Source organism: Myxine glutinosa, chromosome 7 (genome assembly GCF_964187855.1).
Source record: "Myxine glutinosa chromosome 7, kmMyxGlut1.1, whole genome shotgun sequence".
Lineage (NCBI taxonomy): Eukaryota > Metazoa > Chordata > Myxini > Myxiniformes > Myxinidae > Myxine > Myxine glutinosa.
This window is the reverse complement of record NC_136267.1, coordinates 76,480,235-76,507,546: the sequence shown is the minus strand read 5'-3', so window position 1 is coordinate 76,507,546 and position 27,312 is coordinate 76,480,235. Positions and strand designations below refer to the sequence as shown.

The window sequence follows — 27,312 nt, the reverse complement described above, 5'->3', positions numbered from 1 at the left end:
TACCTACACTTTTAAGGGTTATAATGGTCTGTTTGTCTTACTGCTTACCTTTGTACCATTTCAGGTTATTCACTGGACTTGAATTGCTTAAATTTCAATAAAAACTGGAAAAATTGAGGTGTTCTAAAACTTTTGAGGTGTTCTAAAAGGTGTTCTAAAAGGGGTTTGAGGTGTTCTAAAAAAATCGGCTTCAGTGCAAGAGAATGAAAAAGGCCAGGAAGACCTAGAAGAACCTCCCCGAAGCAAAACGAGCACTTGAAGTTTCTTGGCTTAAGCCTTAAGCGATAGAAGGAAATCAAATCAACAGCTGACAGATGAAACGAGAGCACGTCTGAACATTAACATCTCGACAGAACTATGCACAGGAGGCTGATTGCAGCATCTCTCCATGGCGGAGTTGCAGCAAACAATCCACTGCTGATACCACAGCTTAGGGTGAAAATACTGAAATTTCCAAGGCAATGCCAAGACTGGATGACTGAACAATGCATTGGGTACTCTGGTCTGATGAGTCGATGTTTGAACTTTTTGGATCAATAGATGCCAGTTCGTACGCCGAAGACTGTTAAACAATGGGGAGCTTCTGTGACTGCTTGGGGTTGTATCTCGGCTTTTAGTGAAGGGGAGGGTGTTTTATTTTTGGTGGGGGATTTTTTTGTGTCTTTGACCTGAACTTGGAGACCTCCTGCACGAATGCAAAAGATGCTGGAGATTGTTTGGTCAAGGGGTGTGGCATTGTATAGAAATAAAAAACGAAAAGGCCATACATACATACATACATCTTCACCCCATAAGCTTGATGTAGTAATACCACAAATTGAGTCCCTTCATTGCGATTAATGTTTGTGTGAGACTAATGTGGCAGTGGCTTTGAGATTGAAATCTTTTGGGGTTTTTTTTTGGGGGGGGGGGGGAGGGAGGGAGGGAGGTGGTTTGGATGAGTTTAAACATCATGTCTGCTTGCTGCTTTCTGCATTCCTCGATAGCTTTATCCTGACAAGCCAAGTTCAAAGTCCATTCTAGCAGCACAGGCACTGGTTTGTGGGTTATACTTTGATTTATATGTGAATATTTTGGTTTATGAATGGATTGCATTGTTTCAGTTCAGGCTGATGCAGCAGCAAAATTGACTTTTGATTGGTAGTATGTACGAGAATCTGTTAAGCATTTCAATAATGTACTATTAGGATTTTGTTATGGTCTGATTAGTCGACTGTCTGGACCTGCAATTATTTTTCCATTGTGTCCAAGGATAGGAATTTGGTTATTTTATTTTTTGGATCGTGTGGTATTGGAAAGTTTTTCTTTCTTAATAGGTTTGTGAACTTAAAAAAAAAAAAAAATCAATGTTCTGATCAATAATTTGTAATTATGAATATTTGAGTTTTGATTTAAATGTTTCACTTTGAATCCATTCTTGGAAAATGTTTGTCCTGCTTTTATGTTGCCACTGTTAGGCTATCCCAAGACCATTCCTGCAGCTTGGTTTCCCTGTTGGGGAATGACTGAGCAAATTACAGATGTTTGCCCCTGAAGAGAAGCCCACGTCGTGGGACAATGATGGGTGCCATCACAGGTAAGTGAATATCTTGCAAGATGGAAAACTCGACTGGTCCATTTGTATTTTCCTTTTGGCATCCATGTTTCTATTTTTTCCTGGCTGACATTTTGGGAGGGGTTCAAATGCTCAACGATACTGAGCATATAACAATGCAGAGCCTCACCTGGTTTATAGATTAGAGTGCATCTGAGAATGTACGATCAGTATTAATCTCGCGAGATCTCGGAGACGGTGGGAGGTATTTTCGAAGCTCCACACGGTCTCCACGTTTTTCGAAGTTAAGTCTGTTCACAATTGTATTTTGTCGAAACTGTATTTATCTTTCGGTGTGTGAAGTTATTGTGTGCAACTTTGGTTGTTTCTCGGTGTTTATCTTTCATAAATTGATCGTCTGTTTGCCGTGTCGTGTCTTGAGGCCTTGTACAGTGTGCACTGTACAACCTTGAGGCTTTGTTTTTCTCTCAGCGGTCCGTCGTTTGTGATCCAATAACTTTCGTTCTCTGTATTCCCAGGCTTTTCACCCATAGCCTACTTCCTTGTGTAAATCTCAACTCAAAAAAAAAAAACAAAAAAAAAAAAACATTTCCTTCTCTGTTCTCATTCGTTTATTCATTCTTATTCGTTCGTTCGTTCTTCGACCACGTGTTTCTCCCCCATTTCCCCAGATAGTTTTCACTCATTAACCTTCAATGTTTACACTTTCCCCTCAAGTTATGTATTCCGTCATATTTTATAACACCTTTTTCTTCTTCTTCTTTAAAAGGCTGCTTTCGACTTGCTCACCAAATCAATTCATCCCAAAAAAAATATCCATCTCCTATAGTGCCTTTTTTCTACATTCCCTAAACTCTCCTGCACTCCATCCTCCATCCAGCGTCCTTAAACGTATTTTTAACTCGAAGGTCACAAGAAACTCATTTTGCAATAAATGTTCGTTTCCCATAAATCGTACACTTTCAAAAATCCAATCTCACCCCTCCCCTCCAAATCTTCCCCATTACCCCTCCCCTCCAAATCTTCCCCATCACCCCTCCCCTCCAAATCTTCCCCATCACCCATCCCTTTCAAATCTCCCCCCTTGCCCCCTCCCTCCTAAACTACCCCCTCACCCCTCCCCACCAAGACGCCCCCTCGCCCCTCCCCTCCTAGACTCCTGCCTCACCCCTCCCCTCAAAATCTCCCCCATATCCCATCCCTTTCAAATCCCTCCCCTTGTCCCTTCCCTCCCAAACTCCCCCCTCACCCCTCCCCTTCAAATCTCCCCACCCTCATTGCTTCTCAATTTCCCCCCTCTCACTCCCCCTCCTCAAAGCGTCCTCCCGCTTCTTCCCCCTTCAAACTCTCACCTCCATCTCCCCCAACCTTCTGCCTCGCTCTTCCCCCTCCTCAAATAACACCTCATTGTGGCTCACTCAATCACCATCAAACCTTTTGTCCGCCCCATCCTTCCCTTTCTCCGAGCTATTCTGAAATCTCTGACACACCTTCAACAGCTCTCCCTATCTCTTCCACCTCTTCCACATCTTACCCTACCCCTCCTCCCCCCTGTTCTGTATCTGATGCTCCCCCTTCCTCTTCATTAACGGTATGGACCTCAAACATCCGGGGCCTTCGTTCAAACTTAACTGATCTCTCCATACAGGTTGCTTCTGTCAAACCAGACGTGATCTGCTTAACAGAAACTTTCCTCCTTTATGATGTCTCTGATTCCATAGTATCTCTCCCGGGCTACTCCCTCCTCCGGTATGATAGACCTGAGCCTCGTCCTGGAGGCGGGGTTGCTATCTTTATCAAAAACTCTCTTCCTCACTCGCCCTGCACTGCACTCTCTCCACCTCACCCCCAGGAATACCTCTGGCTACGGCTTCCCCTTCGCTCCCACCTCTTGTTCATATGTGTGTTGTACCGTCCACCAAACAGTGATGACTCCATCTACATCTCGCTGTCTGATGATATGGACCAACTTCTATCTACTCATCCCAACTCTCTCTTCCTCATATGTGGTGATTTCAATTGTCACCATGCCAGTTGGCTGGGTGTGGGTACCTCTCTCACCAGCCATGGCTCTTCAGCAAAGGACTTCTGCGACTCACTGGGACTGACACAATCTGTCAATTTCCCGACCCGGATCTCAGTCAACGGAACATCTTCTCTTCTGGACTTGGTTATGACTAACTTCCCTGAAAATGTCTGCTGCTCTTCTTCTGCTCCGATCGGATCATCTGATCATGTCCTTGTTAAAGTGGACATCTCTCTGACCATCCTCAGGGAGCCTGCTCAGCGTCGACGAGTCTGGCATTTCACTCAGGCCAACTGGCACGGTCTTCAAGCAGCCATCAATCATCTGGACTGGTCTCCCATCTCTACCACCTCTGACATCAACTCATCCTGGGAATTCTTCCAAAGTAAATTGCTCTCTCTCATGCACAGATTTATCCCATCTCGTCTTCAGTTGTCATACCCTTCCTCCCGTCCATGGTACACGGAATCTTGTGGTGAGGCTGTTGCCCAGAAACAACTTGCCTTCGTCTCCTGGAAAGCAAATCCAACGGAAGGAAATCTCATTTCCTTTCACAAAGCCCGAAACAAGTGTGTGTCCACCCTCAGAAGAGCCAGGAAACAATATCTCTCCGTTCTCAAGACCGAACTCTCTTATCTGTCTCCCTCTTCCAAATCCTGGTGGCGTCTGGTCAAATCCGTTTCTGGTGTTTGTTCCCCCTCCATCCCCTCCCTTACCTCAAACGGCTACACAGCTGACTCCGCACGTGAAAAAGCTGAATGCCTCAACTCTGTGTTTGCCTCTAAATCTTGTGTCCCAAACCCATCCCTCTCTGTACCCACCATACCCAGTCGTACCCTGCTGCTCCTGGACTCCGTGTCCTTTCCTCCTGACAAGGTGGAAAAGTTTCTGTCAACCCTCGACTCTGATTCTGCAACTGGACCCGACGGCATCAGCCCACGGGTCCTAAAATCCTGCTCTGCCACTCTATCTCACCCTCTCTCTGTTCTCTTCACCCTCTCTTTTGCTCAAGGTCAACTGCCATCTGCTTGGAAATCAGCCAACATCACCGCTTTGCACAAAAAAGGTGCAAAAACAGATCCTAGCAACTACAGACCAATCAGCCTTCTCCCATTTATCAGCAAAGTCATGGAATCCATCATTGCTTCGGATATGAAATCTTTCCTCTTCTCCAATGGTTTGATCTCTGATCATCAATTTGGTTTCAGACCAAGTCACTCTACTCTGGACATGCTGCTTCTGCTGTCTCAACAATGGATGGAGGTCCTCAATGCCAAACAGGAAATTAGAGCTGTCTCCCTCGACATATCACGTGCCTTCGACACGGTCTGGCACCCCGCTCTGCTCACCAAACTCTCCTCCTTTGGTATCCATGGAAATCTCCACGCATGGCTGGCGGACTTCCTCTCTAGTCGTCGTCAACGTGTGGCCCTGAATGGGTTTCTCTCATCTCCTCTTCCTGTTCAGGCTGGAGTTCCCCAAGGCAGTGTTCTGGGCCCCGTGCTTTTTCTGGTCTTCATCAATGATCTCTCTGACTCTCTCGAAAATCCTCTCTATCTCTTTGCTGATGACTCCACTCTCTGCCGCTCCATTCCTCTTCCCTCAGATCGGCAGTCTGCTGCCTCCTCACTCTCTGAAGACCTGGACAAAATCACAGACTGGTCAAACAAGTGGAACATGTCTTTCAATCCTGACAAATCTCACACTCTTACTATGTCTCTCCGAAAAGATCGACTGGACAACCCTCCCATCTACTTTCTCAACAATCCTCTCCAAGAAGTTCTGTCGCTCAAGATTTTGGGTCTCACTATCTGCCATGATCTTTCTTGGGAAAACCACATTTCCAAGCTGGCCTCCAAAGGCAGTCGCCGACTGGGCATCCTCCGTCGTGCGAAGTCCTTCCTCGGCACACCTGAGCTCCTCACCACATACAAGGCTTTCATCCGCAGCTCAATGGAATACTGTTCTCCCCTATGGGCCGGTGCTCCTGCCTCACACCTAGCTCGGCTTCACGCTGTTGAAACCAAAGCTTTCAGAATTATTGGAATCTCCCGCGATGAAGCTATCTCTGAGGGCCTTTCACTCACTCACCGCAGGCAGGTAGGTGGTCTTTCTGTCTTCTACCGACTCCTCTCCGGCCTTGCACCCCCAGCTCTCTCTGTGCTCTGTCCCCCAAATATTCCTACAGGTCGCACAAGATCTGCCAGCAACCCACTGATGGTTAAACTGCCGAAATCTCGGCTCTCTGCTCACCTTCACTCTTTCATTCCTCTTTTCTCCCGCCTCTGGAACAAACTCCCTCACTCCCTTCAATCCCACTCCTCCCTCCAGGTCTTTAAAACAGCTGTTCACCACCATCTCTTATCTTCCCCCATCCAAAACCTTGATCTTTTCTACCCCCGCTAATTCACCCCAGATCCACCTTGTTTGAAATTCCAACTTCTTTCCTGGAAGTCCTGGCAGTGTCCATATGTTTTATACCTCTCCCACCGCCCCCTTCCCATGCCCCCCCCCCCCAAAGCCCTCGCCCTCTCTCAGATCTCTCGATGTCTCCATGTCTCTCGGTCCCTGCTCTCAAATGTTGTGTTTGTGTCCTTCCCCCTCTCTCCCCATCTTGTCTACCGCTCCCGATGTTATATGTTTTATGTGTCGGTTTGTCTTTCTGTGTGATTAATGTTCGCTCTTTCACGAGCCTCGATCTTGTATACAAAAAAAAATAAAAAAATAAAAATAAAAAATGATGATCTGCACACATGCATGCATACATATACACACGAAGGTGGATACTTTGAGACCTGGGAGGGCTGAGTTCCACCTTCTGAAACTGGCATACGTAGTACACACACACACACACACACACACACACACACACACACACACACGCACACGCACACACACGCACACACACAGATTTACAATAGACAATGTAAAAATAAACTGTTACAGTGAGCAAAAAGAAAAAGATTGTTTGACTGACAGACGATGTGTGTGGTGGCTGGAGGGAGGGAGGGAGGAGGTGAGTGCTGATTGGTGCTGAACCATGGGGTCTTTATGGTGACAGTGTTCACCACCACGAGTCTGTCACATCTCCTGACACGCTGTGATCACCATCACTCCGAGAGCTTGGAGTGGCAGGTCCAAGGGTGGCAGGCTGACGTACACACACCTACTACTGCCTCTACTCGCTATACACATCCACCACTGCCGCCATTCGCTGCACACATCCACCACTGCCGCCATTCGCTGCACACATCCACCACTGCCTCCACTCGCTATACGCATCCACCATTGCCTCCACTCGCTGTACACATCCACCACTGCCTCCACTTGCTATTCATATTCACCACTGCCGCTACTCGCAAAACACATCCACCACTGCTGCTACTCGCTATACATATCCACCACTGCCGCTACTCGCTATACATATCCACCACTGCCGCTACTCGCTATACATATCCACCACTGCCGCTACTCGCTATACATATCCACCACTGCCGCTACTCGCTATACATATCCACCACTGCCGCTACTCGCTATACACATCCACCACTGCCTCTACTCGCTATACGCATCCACCACTGCCTTCACTCACTATATGCATCCACTACTGCCTCTACTCGCTATACGTATCCACCACTGCCGCTACTCGCTATACATATCCACCACTGCCGCTACTCGCTATACATATCCACCACTGCCGCTACTCGCTATACATATCCACCACTGCCGCTACTCGCTATACATATCCACCACTGCCGCTACTCGCTATACACATCCACCACTGCCTCTACTCGCTATACGCATCCACCACTGCCTTCACTCACTATATGCATCCACTACTGCCTCTACTCACTATACATATCCACCACTGCCTCTACTCACTATACGCATCCACCACTGCCTCTACTCATTATATGCATCCACCACTGCCTCTACTCGTTATATGCATCCACCACTGCCTCTACTCGTTATATGTATCCACCACTGCCTCTACTCGTTATATGCATCCACCACTGCCTCTACTCGTTATATGCATCCACCACTGCCTCTACTCGTTATATGCATCCACCACTGCCTCTACTCGTTATATGCATCCACCACTGCCTCTACTCGTTATATGCATCCACCACTGCCTCTACTCGTTATATGCATCCACCACTGCCTCTACTCGTTATATGCATCCACCACTGCCTCTACTCGTTATATGCATCCACCACTGCCTCTACTCGTTATAAGCATCCACCACTGCCTCTACTTGCGATACACATCCACCACTGCCTCTACTCGAAATACACATCCACCATTGCCTCTACTCGAAATACACTTCCACCACTGCCTCCACTCGCTACCCACCCACCATCTTGTCCACATGCTACACACACCCACCACCTCCTCACTTGAGTCGCTTTCCAGACGTATTGGGCAATTGAAGGAGTGAGCAGAGCCAACCACGAGATGTAATGAAAAGCGCAGTGAAATCTCAACTGTGGAAGTTCTCAAAATGTCAAAAATCTGTACGGAAATACAAATACAGTACGTACATTTCGCCTCCAAGGATTTACATACAGTAATAACTTCTTATAAAATATGACCTGGGAGCTCCTATAATAAGCAAGTTGACTTGAAGTGCATACCGGTTATACACTTTTGCCCTTAGGTCGTGTGGTAAAACTTATGAAGAGAGAGGAAAAAAAACTGTTAGATTGATATTTCCGTTGTAGTGAATTTTGCTTTCAACGATATGAATTTTAGTCATTACTTCTTTGTTTCCATTATTGCAAATTTCTGAAAGATGAATTTCACGAATGCAGGGGATTACCATATATTGGTATCAATGAACATTAATCTGAGAATTTGGAGTCGACAAACTTAAATTGGCAATTTTGGGCCCATTTTGCCCCTTGTTATTGGTTATACTGACCCCATTGGAAAGCATGGAATATCCAAGGAAGGATTATATATATATATATATATATATATATATATATATATATATATATATATATATATATATATATATATATATATATATATATATATATATATATATATATATATATATATATATATATATATATATATATATATATATATATATATATATATATTAGCAGAAGTATATATATATATATATTAGCAGAAGTATCCGGCATTGCCGGGAGGGGGAGGGGAGGAGGGGGGTGGAGGAGAGAAGAGGGAGGAGGGAGAGGCGGAGAGGGGGGAGGGGAGGGGAGGGGGAGGGGAGAAGACGGGGGAGGGGAGAAGAGGGGGGGAGGAGAGAAGAGAGGGGGAGGGGGGGAGGGGGAAGAGGAGGAGAGGAGGAGAAGAGGGGGGGGAAGTACCCGGCATTGCCAGGCGGGGAAGAGGAGGGGAGGGGAACAGGGGGAGGGGAGAAGAGTGGGGGGGAGTACCCGGCATTCCGTGTATAAACGTGAGGGAGAAGCGGGGGGAGGGGGAGGGGAGGAGAGGGGAAGGGGGGGGAAAGAGGGGGGGAGGGGAGGGGGGGGAGGGGAGGGAAGAGGAGGGGAGGGGGGGGAAGAGGAGGGGAGGGGGGAGGGGGGGAAGAGGAGGGGAGGGGGAGGGGGGGGAAGAGGAGGGGAGGGGGGAGGGGGGAAGAGGAGGGGAGGGGGGGAGGGGGGGAAGAGGAGGGGAGGGGGGAGGGGGGGAAGAGGAGGGGAGGGGGAGGGGGGGAAGAGGAGGGGAGGGGGGGAAGGAGGGGAGGGGAGGGGGGAAGGAGGGGAGGGGGGAGGGGGGGAAGAGGAGGGGAGGGGAACGGGGGGGAAGAGGAGGGGAGGGGAATGGGAGGGGAGGAGAGGGGGGAGGGGAGAAGAGGGGGGGGGAAGTACCCGGCATTGCCGGGCGGGGAAGAGGAGGGGAGGGGAGAAGAGGGGGGGAAAGGAGGGGAACGGGGGGGAGGGGAGAAGAGGGGGGGAAAGTACCCGACATTGCCGGGCGGGGAAGAGGAGGGGAGGGGAACGGGAGGGAGGGGAGGAGAGGGGGGGAGGGGAGAAGAGGGGGGGGAAGTACCCGGCATTCCGTGTATAAACGTGAGGGGGGAGGGGGAGGGGTGGAGACGGGGGGAGGGGTGGAGACAGGGGGAGGGGAGGAGATGGGGGGGAGGGGGGAGGGCGCGCGAATCGTCGAATCAGCGCGCTGCTCTGCCACCGATTCAGATTCCGTGTATAATTAATATTCCTCGCTGAAAAAAAATATGGATCTAAAGATGAAAGAAAAAAAAAACCTATGTGATGTGAATGGCAATGTTCCTCGCTGAAATGTGAAAAAACGCAATCGCGCGGCAAGGAACATCACGTGATCGCTCTGAGCAATCGATTGCAACTCTGCGTCGTGTCGTGGGCGTGGCCAACGTGGCCTCATGCTCCCAGGTGATTGGCTAACTCGAGCTCGAGAGAGCCATAATGCGCTACGTTATGGCAAAAAAATATGGATCTAAAGATGAAAGGGAAAAAAACCTATGTGGTGTGAATGGCAATATTCCTCGCTGAAATGTGAAAAAACGGAATCGCTTTTCGCTCTGAAATACATGCGAATGCGTAACTGAGTTAATGGCGGCAAGGAACATCACGTGATCGCTCTGAGCGAATCAGCGCGCTGCTCTGCCATTCCAGTCATAATATTCCTTGCTGAAATGCGCTGAGGTAAAAATATGGTTTAAAAATATTATGAAATAAATTTTTAGGTCGACCATGTTCTTCCCAGGCTCAATGGCCATGTTTGTGCCAAATATCAAGTACGTGAGGCTCTCCGTTTAGGAGTCTACCGGTAACATCACACACACACACACACACACACACACACACACACAAACTGTGTTTTATATATATAGATATATAAGTTCTAAACACCTGGTCACAAGTGTGCCGCATTGACCGGGTCCTCAGTCGAAGTCCTCAGCATCATCCCGTTTCGGCCCTTCAACCTCGATATGGTCAGCTAAGGTGGGCCAGCAGGGGCACATCCACATCCACATGCAGCAACTACACCTGGATGCGTACATACCCCCACCCCCAGCCAGTGAGAACGCAGACTACAACAGCAACACCTCCACATCCAGAATCCACAGCACCGAAAAAACATGGTGGAACACTCAAACACCCACCTTTATACCCTTCACCACACACTCCAAGCCAAGTAAGAAATGCAGAAAAGGAATTGCCAATATACCTTCTGCACCCCACCTCAAATGGCTGACACGAAACTCGCCAACCCTTCTCTCGGCACTCTGCCTACAGCTCACTGTACTTTCCTCTCTTCCTCTCGTGCACCTCCTCCATGTTCTCTTCCCAAGGTACAGACAATTCCCCGAAGATGACCTGTCTTGTTGCACCTGACCAAATGACAATGTCAGGCCGCAACCTTGTCACACAGATCTCCTCTGGGAATACCAATTGTGGCTTTAGGTCTGCCACCACCTGCCAATCACAAGCATTTGACAGCCCTCTTGTTTTCCACCTCCTCCTCTTTCCACCTCTTACCACTTGGCCCTCTTTGACAAACCACACCTCTCCCCCATCAGTCTCCTCCACTCTTCTTTCTCTCGACCTCAGCACCTCTTGTTGCACCATCTGCACCACCACCGCCAGCACCTGATCATGTCGCCACCTGTATTGTCCTGCTGCCAATGCTACTGAACATGCACTCAGTGCATGCTGCACCGTTCCCACACCTCCACACAAATAACATCTCTCCTCCTGCAACAACCCCCACAATCAAGTTTACTGGTGACGGAAGCACATCATACGTTGCCCGCAACAGGAAATTCAACAATATTGGCTCCATTCTCCAAATCTCTTGCCACTTCAACATCCTCACCTGCACACCTTCCCACCTAGTCCAAGCACCTTGCTGTGCCTGACCGACTACTTTCACATATCTCCCCTCCTCTTCCTTTCTTCTCACCTTCCTCTCAACCATCTTCCTCCTCTCTTTCACACCTGCCTTTCCCCATCCCTCATGCTCCATCCACCCCAAGCCATGCTTCCCATGCTGTACCAATGTACCATCCACATGACCTCCTCCTGTTGCAACCGCTCCTCCATCTCGTTCAGCTCTGCTCTTGCATTCCACTTCCGACTTCCCTTCTTCTCTGGGAGAGCATTCTTTACCACTGCATCACTTGAATTCCGCAACATCATGAACTCCCGCACACTCACCACTTTAAATTCCTCGGGTAATGATGTCAAGGGAAACTGGAGTTTTCCACCCTGACCATAAAAGGCAATGTTCGTCAAACAGCGTGGCACTCCCAACCACCTCCTCACAAACCCGCTCACCACAACCTCCATCCTCTCCACATGCCCAATTGCAATATCATACATCATCAATGGCCACAATACTCGTGGCATCAATCCAAACTTCAAACACCATACCTTCAACTTACCTGGCAAACCACATCCATCAATCCTCTTCAAACCTCTCAAAAGCTTGTTTCTGACCTCCTCCACTCTTCCCACATCATTCAACTCCACTGTATAACATCTTCCCAAACTCTTCACAGGGGCCTCCACCAATGATGGAACCACCTCCCCTCCCAGCTCAAACCTGTGCATGTTATCGACCACTCCTCGTCTCACTACCACACTCCTCGACTTTCTTGCTTTAAATCCCATTCTTGCCCACCGCATCAACCTTTCCAGTCGTCCCAGTACCTATATATATATGAAGTATATATATATACACACACAACAACAACAACATGCATTTTAAGGCCATTTTCCCTGCTAGAGCGGGGGTTAGCCTTGCGGTCCCCATGACAATCTTCTACATTTTGCCCTATTTTCTGCATCTCTCCTTGTTAACCCCCTTGCCCGCATTTCTTCTTCCACTATCTCTAGCCAAGTCTTTCTCGGTCTTCCCCGTCGTCTACTTCCTTCTACATTCATTTCCATCACTCTTCTCAATCAGTCACTTTCAACCTTCCTCAACACATGACCAAACCATCTCAACCAGTTCCTCTTCACAGCATCAATCACAGGTTATATTCCCATCATCTTTCGCAATTCATCATTTGTCTTCTTCTCTTTCAACGATACTCCGCACATCCACCGAACCATTCGCATTTCATATATATATATATATTCATTTAAATTAAAACGCATTATGTAGTGGGTCGATTATTTCAAATTTAAATTGGGGTCGATCTTGCATGTCTATGCTGAGATTGATGTTTGTAGAATGAATTCCATGTTACACCTGAAACAAAATTAAGAAGCTGGCACATGAAAGGTTTTGTTTACCCTTCAAGTGTAATTGGGAGATTGAGTGGTGTGTGTGTTTGTGTGTGTACCGACACGCACATCCTTATACTCAGAGATTATGTATGGTAAAGTGTCAAGGGAAAGAAAAAAAAATCCTTTTTTTTTTTTTTTTTTTGTTATTGAAACTTGCTTTTCCTTGTCATTTAAAAGTCGTGTGACAATTTTGTTGCTGAAAAGAACTGTTGATATTGAAAATATAACTTCAAGTATGAGGGCAAAGGATGCTCGACAAGAAAGAATGTGGTGGAAAAGAGGCCACCACCCTGCTTGCGATATGGAAAGGGGTTGTGAGGAGTGTGAAGGACGATGGGGTGTGTTTGGGGAGAAAGGCCAGAGGGTGCAAGACTGGAAAGGTGGTGGTCGAAGACAGAGACTACTGCCTTGCCTGCAAAATGAACGTAATAGGCTCAGAGACTCAGATTCAGATACAAATTATTTTGAAGGCCTTGGTTTGTTTACACTGCGTGAAGCTGAGCAATGTATGATGCAGGGGCGCCAACCAAGGGAAAGATCGGTACTCTATCCAGCTGCAGATGAAGGCTTTGTAATAGATAAAAGTTCAATTGTGTCAAGGAAAGACTTTGAACGATGGAGGATGGGAGTATTTTCATTCGGCGGCTGGCTCTGGAGGGCAACTCGCTAAGAAAGATCATGGCTGATGGTGATGCCCAAAAGAACGAGTGACTGAATTTATTCAAGAGTTTTTTTTTAACGAAGTACGTATATGGGAGTGTTCACCAGATGGTCCATTTGGGGTGGCACAATGAGAGTGTGAGATATGTCAGGATTGAGATACCACTGCTTATGATTGGAGGTCAGCTAATGGGTGTGTAGTTAAGAGTATCTTTTTTGCCACAGAGATCACTTCCTTCTCAAATGTTTGATTAAAACGTTTAAAAAAATTAAATTGCATGTCCTCTGACAAGGAGCACTTTATGCCTTGCCATTCTGTGAGTGATAGGCCTGAGTCCTGTGTACTCTATTATATCAGATGTGGGATGCAGGTTGTGTGAAACAAGGTGGCTAATGCTGCAGCAAGCTCAGAATAACTTTGAGAATTTGAACATTGTTGCTGACGATTTATCAGTATCCTTCGAGGATATTGAAAAAAAAACTTTATACAGGAGTCATGCAAGAGCTAAACAACAGAGGGTGGTAGATTAACAGGCAGACAAAAAAACACATTTCAGTATGAGAAGGGGAGCGTCATGGGTGAAAGAAGGTTTGGGGTCAGCGAAAGAAAGAAAGTGGGTGTAGGAGGAACTATGAAGTGGCAATTTACAAGAGTCTTGAAAAAGGGGGGAAGAGCACAAATGACTGACAAATGGAGTCTGTTCCACAGTTGAGAGAAAGGTAGGATCATGATGTTGGTGACCAGCACAGCTTTAAGCCTCCCATACATTGAGGGGAGTCCTCTGTGGAATTCCCAAATTATTATGATTGGGTGTCCAAGTCATCTATGAAGTCAATACAATTGTGTGATATTGGCCCAAATCCCAGGTGAATTTCAAATTCATTGATAAAATTTCCTTTAAAAAAGGAATTTATTTTCAGTGTTTTGAATGAAACTTAATTGCGGTAAATAATTTTGAATGTTTGGAAGCAGATAATTAATCATATCTGGGCATTTACACAACCACCAAAGTTATCTTTTAAATTAAGGCAAAAGGTCAAAAATATCCCATTCATCTGGACCTGAGGGGATGTACATTGTGTATCAATCCCTCATGCAGAATTTGGGGAAACAGATAGGATGTCTACAACTTCTGGTTCATCCTGGGCTTCTGAACTTCCCTCCCTTGCAGTCTCAGAATACATGCTTTGCTTTTCCCCTCGCCACTGGACCCCCATCACCAAAGAAAGAGATAACTTAAATGCTCAAGCAAACGCAGTGCAGTGGAGGAAATAATATACACATCGATGACTGACACAATGCTCAAGAAAATGAACCACTAAGTTGACATCACTTGTGAACATTTTGTCAGAAGGACAAATGAAAAAAATTGGTGATTCATAAATACTGATTACTCTTAACAGAGACTTCATGAGATCGCTTTTGGTGCTTATGTTATTCATATAAAACTGTCATGCACCCTATAATTTCATCATCCACTTTTGTGGCATTAATAGCCAAATTACACCATTTGCAAATGGTCACACCTTCTCGTTTCTTTATTTCCACAGTCTTCACCAGAATGGTCATAAGTTGATGTTTCCTTTGCCACAGTTCTGCAGTAATTGTAGCGGCTGGAGGGACTGGAGTGACTGACATTCCTTTCTGCCGTATTTGCCATGAGGGCTCTGGACCGACAGCTGAAATGCTGTCTCCATGCGAATGCACGGGGACACTGGGTTCAGTGCATCGGGCTTGCCTTGAACACTGGCTCGCCGCTTCTAACACCAGTTCGTGTGAGCTGTGCCACTTCCAGTTTGTGGTCGAGCGCAAACCTCAACCCTTTTCGCAGGTTTGCTGCATCCTTTGCTTTTTATTTTTTAGACGTTTTCACTTATTTGACTTTCAGTTAGCTTTCTTGTTACCCACTCCATCAGAGAGGGTATTTATTGCATTTGGGTCCATTTCTTTGTTTCTCTGTCCACACAGAATGTGAGTAAAGGATGTCTGTTAATAACTTACTGCTGGAATGTGATTACATCTATTAACTTTGTAGCATTGGAACGTGAGTATGTCTTAATTATGTAGCATTGGAACATGAACACGGTTACTAATTACGTACCATTGGAACGTATGTCTTTTAATTACATACTTTTGGAACGTATGTTTGTTAATTACGTACCATTGGAACGTGAGTGTTTGCTAATTATGTACTATTGAAATGTGAGTATGTCTATTAATTATGTACAATTGGAACTACTGTTATGATGGTGCGTAATTAATAGACTGGAGTATGTCTATTAATTACATGCCATTGGAACTGAGTACGTTTATTAGTTACGTACAATTGGAAACGTGAGTAGTACTTCTGTTTTGATACAATATTAGACCGTGTGTACGACGGATAATTATGTACTATTGATATGTGAATACTTCTATTAGTTATGTAGCATTTGAACATGCGTTTGTCTGTTACTTGCATCAATTGAAGTGTAAGTACTTCTATTTTCACCTATTTTGAACCATTGGAACATGATGAGTATGTCCATTAATTATTATCGGAATATATATATATATATATATATATATATATATATATATATATATATATATATCAGTCACTATGCGACCTTCATATCATCAGTGGAGAACCGCCAGCAAGGTGTCCCATACAGCTGCTGCTGCACCTTGCTGGGAGCGATAAGCACCGCCTGCCACACGGTAACGTTATCTCTGGTATCCACTCATCATATGGAGTCGACCTGGTTGCGGTTGGGAGTTACTAATAATGGTATCTGTAATCTGGTTCTCCAACCTAATGAGCGGACAGCATGACGTCATCGCCATGCATGTCCGCATTGCCTGCAAAGCTCCAGAGAACCATCCAGCAGTGCGTCATTACGGATTATAAATTCAGATACTGTCACAAGTGCATGCAAAACTCACAGTTACCGACCTGGTTTCGCCCTTGTTGGGGCTTCATCAGGGCAACGCAGTGAGGCTTTCCATACACTTGTAACTCTGTGAACCTTTCGGTTTTTATATCAGTCACTATGCATCATACATGTCACATCATCAAGTCACTATGCATACAATCTGAATTTATAATAATTTATAATCCGTAATGACGCACTGCTGGATGGTTCCTCTGGAGCATTGCAGGCAATGCGGACATGCATGGCGATGACGTCATGCTGTCCGCTCATTAGGTTGGAGAACCAGATTACAGATACCATTATTAGTAACTCCCAACCGCAACCAGGTCGACTCCATATGATGAGTGGATACCAGAGATAACGTTACCGTGTGGCAGGCGGTGCTTATCGCTCCCAGCAAGGTGCAGCAGCAGCTGTATGGGACACCTTGCTGGCGGTTCTCCACTGATGATATGAAGGTCGCATAGTGACTGATATAAAAACCGAAAGGTTCACAGAGTTACAAGTGTATGGAAAGCCTCACTGCGTTGCCCTGATGAAGCCCCAACAAGGGCGAAACCAGGTCGGTAACTGTGAGTTTTGCATGCACTTGTGACAGTATCTGAATTTATAATCCGTAATGACGCACTGCTGGATGGTTCCTCTGGAGCTTTGCAGGCAATGCGGACATGCATGGCGATGACGTCATGCTGTCCGCTCATTAGGTTGGAGAACCACATTACAGATACCATTATAATATATATATATATATATATATATATATATATATATATATATATATATATATATATATATATATATATATATTGTGGATATGAGGATTGTGTTTTTATTATTGTGTTTTTTTATTGTATAGTAAATTGTTGTAAAATATCGCCCTCCTTGCTCCAGTTATGTATAAAGGTCAAAGTGCGTCCCGTAACTAGTTCATAAACACCACACGTTAGCCAATCATAGATTTCCCCCCTTGTTCAATAGTTATATCTTTATTATGTGTATTAGGGTAAGGCCTTGTCTTCCATTAAGATGACACTCCATTGCACCAAGTGAAATAAGATAGATTCCCTTTCATTCCCCATTCCCACTCCCAAAACTTCCATTGCCAAGCCTCAATTGCCAGCTACATCCCCTCCAAGCCTCCATTGCCAACTGCACTGGGCAGTTTGCCAGGTTTGCTACAGCTGTGGGTTGTTGATTTCGCCCCAAAACCACCATTGAACATGTGCTCGGGTCGGGAAGAAAGGCGTGTCCCCACCTCGTCATAGAGGGGAGGAGTGAGTCAGCCCCACTCAACCAACCACGAACAAGGGGTTGGACTTGGAGAGGGTGTGGAGAGAAACATCAAGGAGGTTAGCGAAGGTTCAGGGGCGTGGCATATATAACCCGCAGAAGACGCCCCCACCTCAGATGAGTCATGGAAAAAGCACGCGACGTCCACACAGCCACACAGCAGCAGCAGCCACAGCAGCAACAACAGCAGCTTGGGGCCTTGACGGCAGTTCTTGAGCAGGGCCGCGAAGGAACGACGGCTGCTAAACGCGCCGATCGTGCTGCAGTACCCGTGGACCTTCCTCTCCCTCCAGCCATCCACCTCCGGCCAGTCCTATCATCATTCCCCGCGTGAGTCTGTCTTTTGTTTGTTCTGTCCTGGGTTAATTAAGACTGTAGGTAAGCTAGCGTTGCACTGTGTCTCTGAGTTCTTCTGTAAATTCTTTTCTTATCTTTCCTTCTTCCTTGGTTTCTTTCAATCCTGTACATAGTAATAAATTATATTTGTATTCCTTACCCTTTGTCTTTCTTCTTCTTCACATCCTTCGCTTTAGTCTTTTCCCCATTGAATATCTGTGGCGCGATTTTGGCCAACGTTCGGGAATCGGGTTAGTCGGGGTAACTGTTCGGCCGCTGTGCCATCCGCTCGGCAAATCAACATCCTTATCCGTGGTCCGTAACAATTGGTAGTCAGGAGTTGGGATTCGAACCTGGGACTAAATTTATTTAGCCCAAATTTTGGAACACCAATTGTACTATTGGCCGTAACAATTGGTGTCGGGAGCGGGAACGGACCCGAAGCGCGCTTAACGCGCTCAAAATTACGAGCTGCCGAAATTTGTTTTGTTTTAAAAAACCCGAATTTTGAAATCGCGCCATGGCTAGTCAAGGCGATCGGATGCCGGTGGGGGAACTAGAAGAGGGGTTAGGAGTAACCCAGGATCAGAGGGAGGAGAACAATGAGGAGGTGGTTGAGGAGGTTTCAGGTGCGCAAAATGGCGTCCTCGCGCACGTGGTTTTAGCAGCACCAAATGGTGTGGCGCACGTGACCGCAGCAGCGGGCTTTGATGTGGGGGACTTCGTGGCGCAATTCACCGCGATGCTGAGAATGACTGTGGGGAGCCAAATTGAGCGGTTGGGAGACCAAATTGAAGCAATAACGGGCGAAATGAGGGCCGATAATGAGGGACTGGCGAGGGACAGAGTCGCATATGAAGTAAGGGAAGCGGAGAGGGACAGAGACCGCGGGTTGAGCGAGCAGGTCCCAGGGGTGCACGAGGAGGTAACGCGGGTCGAGAAGCGCTGGTTGAGCGAGGTGGAGGAAAGCGCGGGTACAATGACGGGTGTAGAGATCGCGACCCGGGGTTTGGGGCAGCCGGCGACCGCTGAGATAGGAGAGAAAATTTTATTAAAGCCAGCGGTCGTTGAGGTGAATAAAGAAAAAGTAGTGGTGGGTATAGTTAAAATTGAAAAGACGACGGAAGTAGCCCGGGAATTGCAGGGAGAAATGGATTATGTACAAAGTCCGTGCTCACATCACGATGCTGTGCTTAATAACCCAAATGAAGATTTGCAGGTGCGCGTGGAGAAGGGAATCCCCCAGGTGAGTCGTGCTGTGTGTTGTGAGGGGAGATTTTGCAGGAGGATGTTTGGCGACAACAGGATTGTCGCGCGATTGGGGTCAATATGGCACCCGGGCGTTGGTGAAGGGTCGCGTGTGGAAAAAAAAGTGTGCGTCAAGGGGTGAGCGTGTTACAAAGCGCGAGTGTGATACCGAGTGCGAGCGAGAATGCACGTCGGGGTGTACGGAGTGTGACACAGGGAGTGAGAGCAATACGAAGTGTGCGTCAAGGGGTGAGCGTGTTACGAAGCGCGAGTGTGATACCGAGTGCGAGCGAGAATGCACGTCGGGGTGTACGGAGTGTGACACAGGGAGTGAGAGCAATACGAAGTGTGCGTCAAGGGGTGAGCGTGTTACGAAGCGCGAGTGTGATACCGAGTGCGAGCGAGAATGCACGTCGGGGTGTACGGAGTGTGACACAGGGAGTGAGAGCAATACGGAGTGTACGTGCGAGGGGGAGTGTGACACGGAGAGTAAGGTGGTGGTGGAACGTGTGCGAGGAAGCACACCTGAGTTGGTCGTGGCGCGGGTGTGGGAGAGCCCATCTGAGTGCGTTAGTGGGTGGATGCAAGAGTGCACGCCCATGGTGAGTGGTACGGGGTACGTACCGAGTGGGGAGAGTGCGCAAGACGGTGCGCGAGGTGTGTTAAGGGAGTGTGCGAACGGCGAGTGTGTGCGAGAGGTGTGGTGTGTAACAGGGAGTGCGTTGGTGGAATGGACGGACGGCGTTGGAACGCCGGGTTTTGTGAGTGTCAAAAGGGTCGCGTGTGCATGTGGGCATGCGAGTAAAGCATCGACGTTGAACGGGGCAGCGTTTAGGGCGACGGCTAGCCGATGCGAGCACTCGGGGCGCGGTGTGCTTTGTTGGATGCCAGGCCCGGCGCGGATCGATGCTGCGTCGCTTCTCTTCGAAGCGTCGTTGCCGATTCGGGCTTGGCCCCGCCCTGCACGGTCGAGTCCGGGCCTTGTCGGGCGAGGCGACCGGTCTGGTTCAAGGGCGAGTGGGAGGAAGCGGAACGGTGCCCCCTGGCGGGGACGGGGTTCCGACCGGGCGAGCCTCAGCCATCGGGCCCGGGACCGCAAGGTACCGAGCCGCGATGATGCGTGGAACCTCGGCCTGAGCATGCCTCCTCCCCAGAGTCGTGAATGCCGGACGCATCCAACTACAGGCTACCAAACCACCCGAATTCATTGCTCGGCTTTGCGAAGCCGAGTTTAATGATGTGACGACGCACCGAGGCTCAGATAAAGCGGACTGTGATGATGATGATACTGATAGTGTTTTTGGATTCGAAATTTTGGGATAGCAAATTTTTGATTGGTTGAAATTTGGTGAGCAAAATTGGTAGTGGAAGATACCCGATGTGATGGGATGGCAACTCTGCCATCCCTCATAGCGGGGGCAAAGGAGCACTAGTCTTATGGGGTTTATGGCAGTGAAAACTAGCCCGGGTGGGTTTGGATAATGTGTAGGGATCTAGAGAAGATGACAATAGGTAACGTTAAGATTAGTTAGTGACAATGATACCGGTAGTGGGGACGCAGGTAGATTAGTTTGGATGATAATGACGTGGTATGTGCTTAGTTTAAAGGGAAGACGGGGAGCACTAAGTTAGCAGGGCACCAGGTAGATTAGATGATGCCGTGTGTATGGTGAACAGGTGTGATTGCACAGGTGTGCAACTGAACAGGTGTATGGAGCAGTGTTTGAGTGAGTGATGGTGATGAGTATTGTGCTGACCAAATGGTCCAGGAAGGAAGGAGGGTGCAGGTGGCACCAGGTGTGATTGCACAGGTGTGCAACAACAGGTGTATGGAGAATGGTTGTGTGAAATACATGGAGTGTGGAATACATGGAGTGTGGAATACATGGAGTATTGGAATGGATGGTCGTGGAGTGAGTATGGTGGAAACTACGGAGTGGAGTGGATGGTGCGAAGGTGTGAATGGGGGAAGGATGGACCCCCATCACGAATACCCGGGGAGGGTAGTGTAAGTGTTAGGTAGAGGGTATAGGTAAATTGTGGTTGGATATTGGCATCTGTGGTGCGAGGTGAAAGAATGGTATTTGGATGGGTGCATTAGTGTTGTGGAAATGGCTGGGCGTGTAGCCTGTTAGTGTCTGTAGTTGGTTTGGGCACTCCACCACTGTGAGGATGTCGGCCAGGTGAGGCCGCAGTGGGCTCTCGGAGCCGGTAGAGTTGTTGTGGATGGGGCCCGAGGATCCGGAGGACGGACCCGGGTAGCCCAGTGCCAGAGGGCACCGAGGGGTGACAGAGCCAGGAGGGGCCTTCCCCAATTAGATAGGTTAGGGTGATGAGCTAGGTAAGCTCGGGTGGCAACTGCAGTGGTGGAGGTGTGCAGGTGGGTAGACCTGCTGGGAGAGCTACACGACCCAGCCCGGAAATTGTGCAAGGGCACAGGGAGTTGCATCGGGGGAGTGAGACCCCAAATTGAGAAGCACCACAGTTTGGTCAATGGGAATTTGGTTTTTAGAACCCATAGTGTAAGTTGGCCAATGGATTGGCAGGGAAAGACCCCGGGTAGTGTAAAGTGTGTTAAAGTCATTTAGAGGATAGTTAGGATTGAAGTCTCCTCGCACCATCTACATCCACTCACCTGGGATGACGTACCTCCACACCATGCCATGTTTTATTATTTTTATTGTGCAGATGTTTGGATTGTGAGACGCATCATGACATGGGTGTGACATTGTGCTTGTTGTTCCATCCCTCCCTCCTTATGAGGATTGATGATGAATTGGTGATGGCAAATTTTGGTTAGAGGGATTGTGGAGACGAATTTGGTGTAGGTGAAATATGGGGAAGACGTGACATTAGTGACGAATTTGTAAATGTGTAGATTTTTGTAAATATGGGGTAAGGGCAAGGGTAGAGTAGGTGACGGGGGGTGACGTACGGTAGGGACGAGTTTTCTCACTTCGCTCTCCGTACGCACTTCGCCTTGCATTGCCTTGATTGATGTGTACCCTTGTGACCTTACCCCTCGCTCATCTGTCTTTTCCCCCTTTTGTCTCCCACATGAGGACCTGTGCGCCACTGGGCGCCGAGGGGAGCGTGCGTGAGTCCGCCATTGTGCGCCCGGAACTCCCAGAACCAGCCGTCTGCATTGATGCATCACCTTATGGACCACATGTCTGTGGCCGAGCACCACTGATGGACCCCATGGGTTGGGGCATGGCCCCTCTGCTGGAACCGGCCATGAAGGCCCGAGATCTTGCTGGCGGACCTTGGCCACAGGGCACGGATGCCCCACAGGTGAACCACACTAGTCGGCCCTGTGGGCCATAAATAAAGAAAATAAAAATGGACACGTTGGGTGCATTTTAATAGTGCAAATAGGCCGCCAGCAAAGAAGATGACAACATCAGGAAAATAGTAATAGCCAGCAGAGGGAGCCGAAGAGCAAGAGACCACCAGCGGGGTTAGGGGTTGTTGGTTTATTTTTATTGATGACCAGTGATGATTGTGCACTGATTGGTGCTTGAGGGTGTGTTGGTGCGTTTTTGGGAGCTTTCATGGTGCGTCGATGCAGAGCAGACTGTCTCCCCCCCCCCCCCCCCCCCCCCCCCAAAAAAAGAACAATCACAGGTCCTGGGTTACGTTTTGTAAATAAAATAGCGTCATTGTAAATAATGCTCCCCACCGTCAATGTATAGTTTGAAGACCAATTCCGCAATTCGGTTAGCTGTGGGCGTGAGTCTGTTAGGCAGGGTGCAATGGAGCAGCGGGACATATTTATTTATGTTTTAAAACTGTCGCACTCAGGGTCAGGTTAAATGTAGAGGGAACTACACCTACGTGCCACACTAAAAGTTAAGGTAAGAGGCCCGGGACGTGCCTAAGAGGAGGAGGGTGCAGTGTTGTGGATATGAGGATTGTGTTTTTATTATTGTGTTTTTTTATTGTATAGTAAATTGTTGTAAAATATCGCCCTCCTTGGTCCAGTTATGTATAAAGGTCAAAGTGCGTCCCGTAACTAGTTCATAAACACCACACGTTAGCCAATCATAGATTTCCCCACTTGTTCAATAGTTATATCTTTATTATGTGTATTAGGGTAAGGCCTTGTCTTCCATTAAGATGACACTCCATTGCACCAAGTGAAATAAGATAGATTCCCTTTCATTCCCCATTCCCACTCCAAAACTTCCATTGCCAAGCCTCAATTGCCAGCTACATCCCCTCCAAGCCTCCATTGCCAACTGCACTGGGCAGTTTGCCAGGTTTGCTACAGCTGTGGGTTGTTGATTTCGCCCCAAAACCACCATTGAACATGTGCTCGGGTCGGGGAAGAAAGGCGTGTCCCCACCTCGTCATAGAGGGGAGGAGTGAGTCAGCCCCACTCAACCAACCATGAACAAGGGGTTGGACTTGGAGAGGGTGTGGAGAGAAACATCAAGGAGGTTCGCGAAGGTTCCGGGGCGTGGCATATATAACCCGCAGAAGACGCCCCCACCTCAGATGATTCCTGGAAAAAGCACGCGACGTCCACACAGCCACACAGCAGCAGCAGCAGCAGCCACAGCAGCAACAACAGCAGCAGCCACAGCAGCAACAACAGCAGCTTGGGGCCTTGACGGCAGTTCTTGAGCAGGGCCGCGAGGAACGACGGCTGCTAAACGCGCCGATCGTGCTGCAGTACCCGTGGACCTTCCTCTCCCTCCAGCCATCCACCTCCGGCCAGTCCTATCATCATTCCCCGCGTGAGTCTGTCTTTTGTTTGTTCTGTCCTGGGTTAATTAAGACTGTAGGTAAGCTAGTGTTGCACTGTGTCTGAGTTCTTCTGTAAATTATTTTCTTATCTTTCCTTCTTCCATGGTTTCTTTCAATCCTGTACATAGTAATAAATTATATTTGTATTCCTTACCCTTTGTCTTTCTTCTTCTTCACATCCTTCGCTTTAGTCTTTTCCCCATTGAATATCTGTGGCGCGATTTTGGCCAACGTTCGGGAATCGGGTTAGTCGGGGTAACTGTTCGGCCGCGGTGCCATCCGCTCGGCAAATCAACATCCTTATCCGCGGTCCGTAACAATATATATATATATATATATATACATACATACATACATACATACATACATACATACATATATATATATATATATATATATATATATACATACATACATACATACATACATACATACATATATATATATATATATATATATATATATATATATATATATATATATATATATATATATATATATATATATATATACAGTGGAACCTTGACTTACGAGTGCCCCAACTTACGAGTTTTTCGAGATACGAGCCGTCGCTCGGGCGGTTTATTGCTTTGAGATGCGAGCCGAGATCTGAGTTACGAGCTTTCGCCACCCGGTCACGTGGTTATCTTGCTGTGCAAGTACAGTATCTCTGTCGTATAGCGCTGCATTTTTGTTTTCGCATGTTGGTTATTTTGAGTTTACGCCGCCAGGTGGGTTCCGGTCACGTGGTTATCTTGCCGTGCACGTACAGTATCTCTGTCGTATAGCGCTGCATTTTTGTTTTCGCATGTTGGTTATTTTGAGTTTACGCCGCCAGGTGGGTTCCGGTCACGTGGTTATCTTCCCGTGCACGTACAGTATCTCTGTCGTATAGCGCTGCATTTTTGTTTTTGCATTTTGGTTATTTTGGAAAATTTCATGTTCATGTTTTCATGTTCATGCCATGCCAGGCCACAACTTGTTCAGAGTGCCGGCGATAGCTCGCCTTCTCTTTGTGGAAAACACGGTGAGATCCTTAACATCCAACAACTAATGGGACGCAAACGGGGCGCCCAGTTTAGCGGTACACACATTGATGAATCACCCTGCCTGTGATTCACCCATGACAGGTTATAGCTGGGTCGGGATTCAAACCCAGGCTGGACAGTTTAGACTTTAGAGTCAAGTGTGCGTACCTCCAGTCCAGGCCATCCTGCCAACTTGTATGCTGCATACAGGTGAAATATAAAGCGCGAGATATTTTTCTATATACTGTATATTTTTTAAAAAATTGGTGTGGTTTTTGGCGGGCTGGAACGGATTAATAGCATTTCAATGCATTTTAATGGGGAAATTTGATTTGAGATACGAGCAATTTGAGTTACGAGCACGGTCACAGAACGAATTAAACTCGTAAGTCAAGGGGTTCCACTGTATATATATATATATATATATATATATATATATATATATATATATATATATATATATATATATATTTATATATATATATATATATATATATATATATATATATATATATATATATATATATATATATATATATATATATATATATATATATATATATATATACAGACTTGGCATTTAATATGGAATATTTTTTTGTGGGGGTGAACTCACTTTTCAAGATGACTTAGAACCAAAAGTTCATTGGAATTATGTTGAAATTATTCTAGATTTTGTTCATGTGACCTTTAAAAGAAACAAAAACGACATTTGACATTTCGAAGCAAATAAATTGATCCTTGAAAGTGATGCAAACTGATACCGAACTCAGTTCATCGACAGTACTGTGTTAAACTTCTGTACGTTTTCCAGAAGTATCTCTTTATTTTGAACATTAGCCAAAAAATTTTAAACAAAAACAAAAGCTAAATTATGACTGGGATTACGGACAGTAAAATTACAGTTCAGTACTTCGTGTAACCCCCACGAGCATATAGGAGAGCACGTACACGTCGAGGCATGCTGTTCATGAGATTTGCCAAGGTTTGGACAGGAATCGCTTGCCATGCAGTGACAATAGCCTGCTGCAATTCACGCACAGAGGTCGGCTGCTGGTCCAATTTGTCGATTTGACGCGTTAATTCTGCCCACAAGTTCTCTATCGGATTCATATCCGGGGACATGGCAGGCCACTCCATATGCTCTACACCACGGTCAGCAAGAAAGTGTTCGATCATGAGAGCACGATGAGGCCATGCATTGTCATCTTGGAAGACAAAGTTTCCTCGAAAGGCTGCACGAACAAATGGAAGCAATGTTTCTTCCAGAATGACCCTGGACTTGAACTGGTTCAGGTTTCCATTCAGAACAACCAGGTCAGTTTTGCCCCCTGCATGAAAAGCAGCCCAAACGGTCACCCCAACACCTCCAGCTTGGACTCTTGGCACGATACAATCTTCGTCGTGGGCTTCAGGCACTTGTCTGCGCACTCGGACACGGCCATCTTGACGATAGACCAGAAATCTAGACTCGTCACTGAAGGTCACGTGATTCCAGTGTCCTGGCTGCCATTGACGGTGCTCTCTGGCCCACTGCAATCGGCGCTGGCTGTGATGTCTGGTCAGGCGTGTCTTTCTCAGGGGACGCCTGGCACGATAGCCTGCTTAAACCAGTCGTTGGTTGACTAGCCTTCTGGATACAGGCACATTTGTCAGTTGCTGCCAGTCAGCCCTAAGCCGATAAGCTGACTTGGTACGGCCAATGCAGACTAACCGGTGCAGCTGGCGATCATCCCTCCTTGTGGTTCTACGGGGACGTCCTGGCCTCAGTATTGGAGTAGGGACACCCCTCTGAGCATTTCGTTTCAGGATCTTTGACACCTGACCTTGAGTCATGCCATACTGCCGAGCAATAGCATGCTGTTTCATGCCGTAATTTTGTAAAGCCACCACTCCATGACAAACAGCATTGTTGAGTTGACGGACCATCTCCAGAGGAAGCGGAAATAACTTTTGGAGACGTGCAGCAGTTGTTTTCCACTAATACAGAACGCAACAACCCTTGTATACCCGACTGTGAAGCCAATCATCAAATGCACCTGTCCGTACATTTTGCCACGCCACCTGTGATATAATCCTGTTGTTGACTTGTTGCTGCGACAGACAATCAGTGACATGGTTCTTTAAACAAATAAATCACCAAAGTGTAAAAGAAACTCACCAGATTGATATACTGAGTTAAGAAAGTAAACCCAAGACAAGGAAAAAAAAAAATTCCATATTAAATGCCAAGTCTGTATGTGGTTCTAA

The 27,312-nt window shown here is 47.0% G+C and overlaps 1 protein-coding gene across 3 annotated transcripts in view; it reads left to right on the top strand.

Annotated features, from left to right (window-relative positions):
- The window catches only part of LOC137431332 (E3 ubiquitin-protein ligase MARCHF3), a 95,981-nt gene that overhangs the window by 49,089 nt on the left and 19,580 nt on the right, over positions 1 to 27,312 (top strand). For all 3 annotated transcript variants that reach the window (XM_078781874.1, XM_078781876.1, XM_078781875.1), the window contains one exon: positions 1,458 to 1,576. In XM_078781874.1, coding sequence (XP_078638000.1) covers positions 1,521 to 1,576 — 56 coding nt within the window. In that variant the 5' untranslated portion in view covers positions 1,458 to 1,520. The remainder of the gene's footprint in view (positions 1 to 1,457; positions 1,577 to 27,312) is intronic.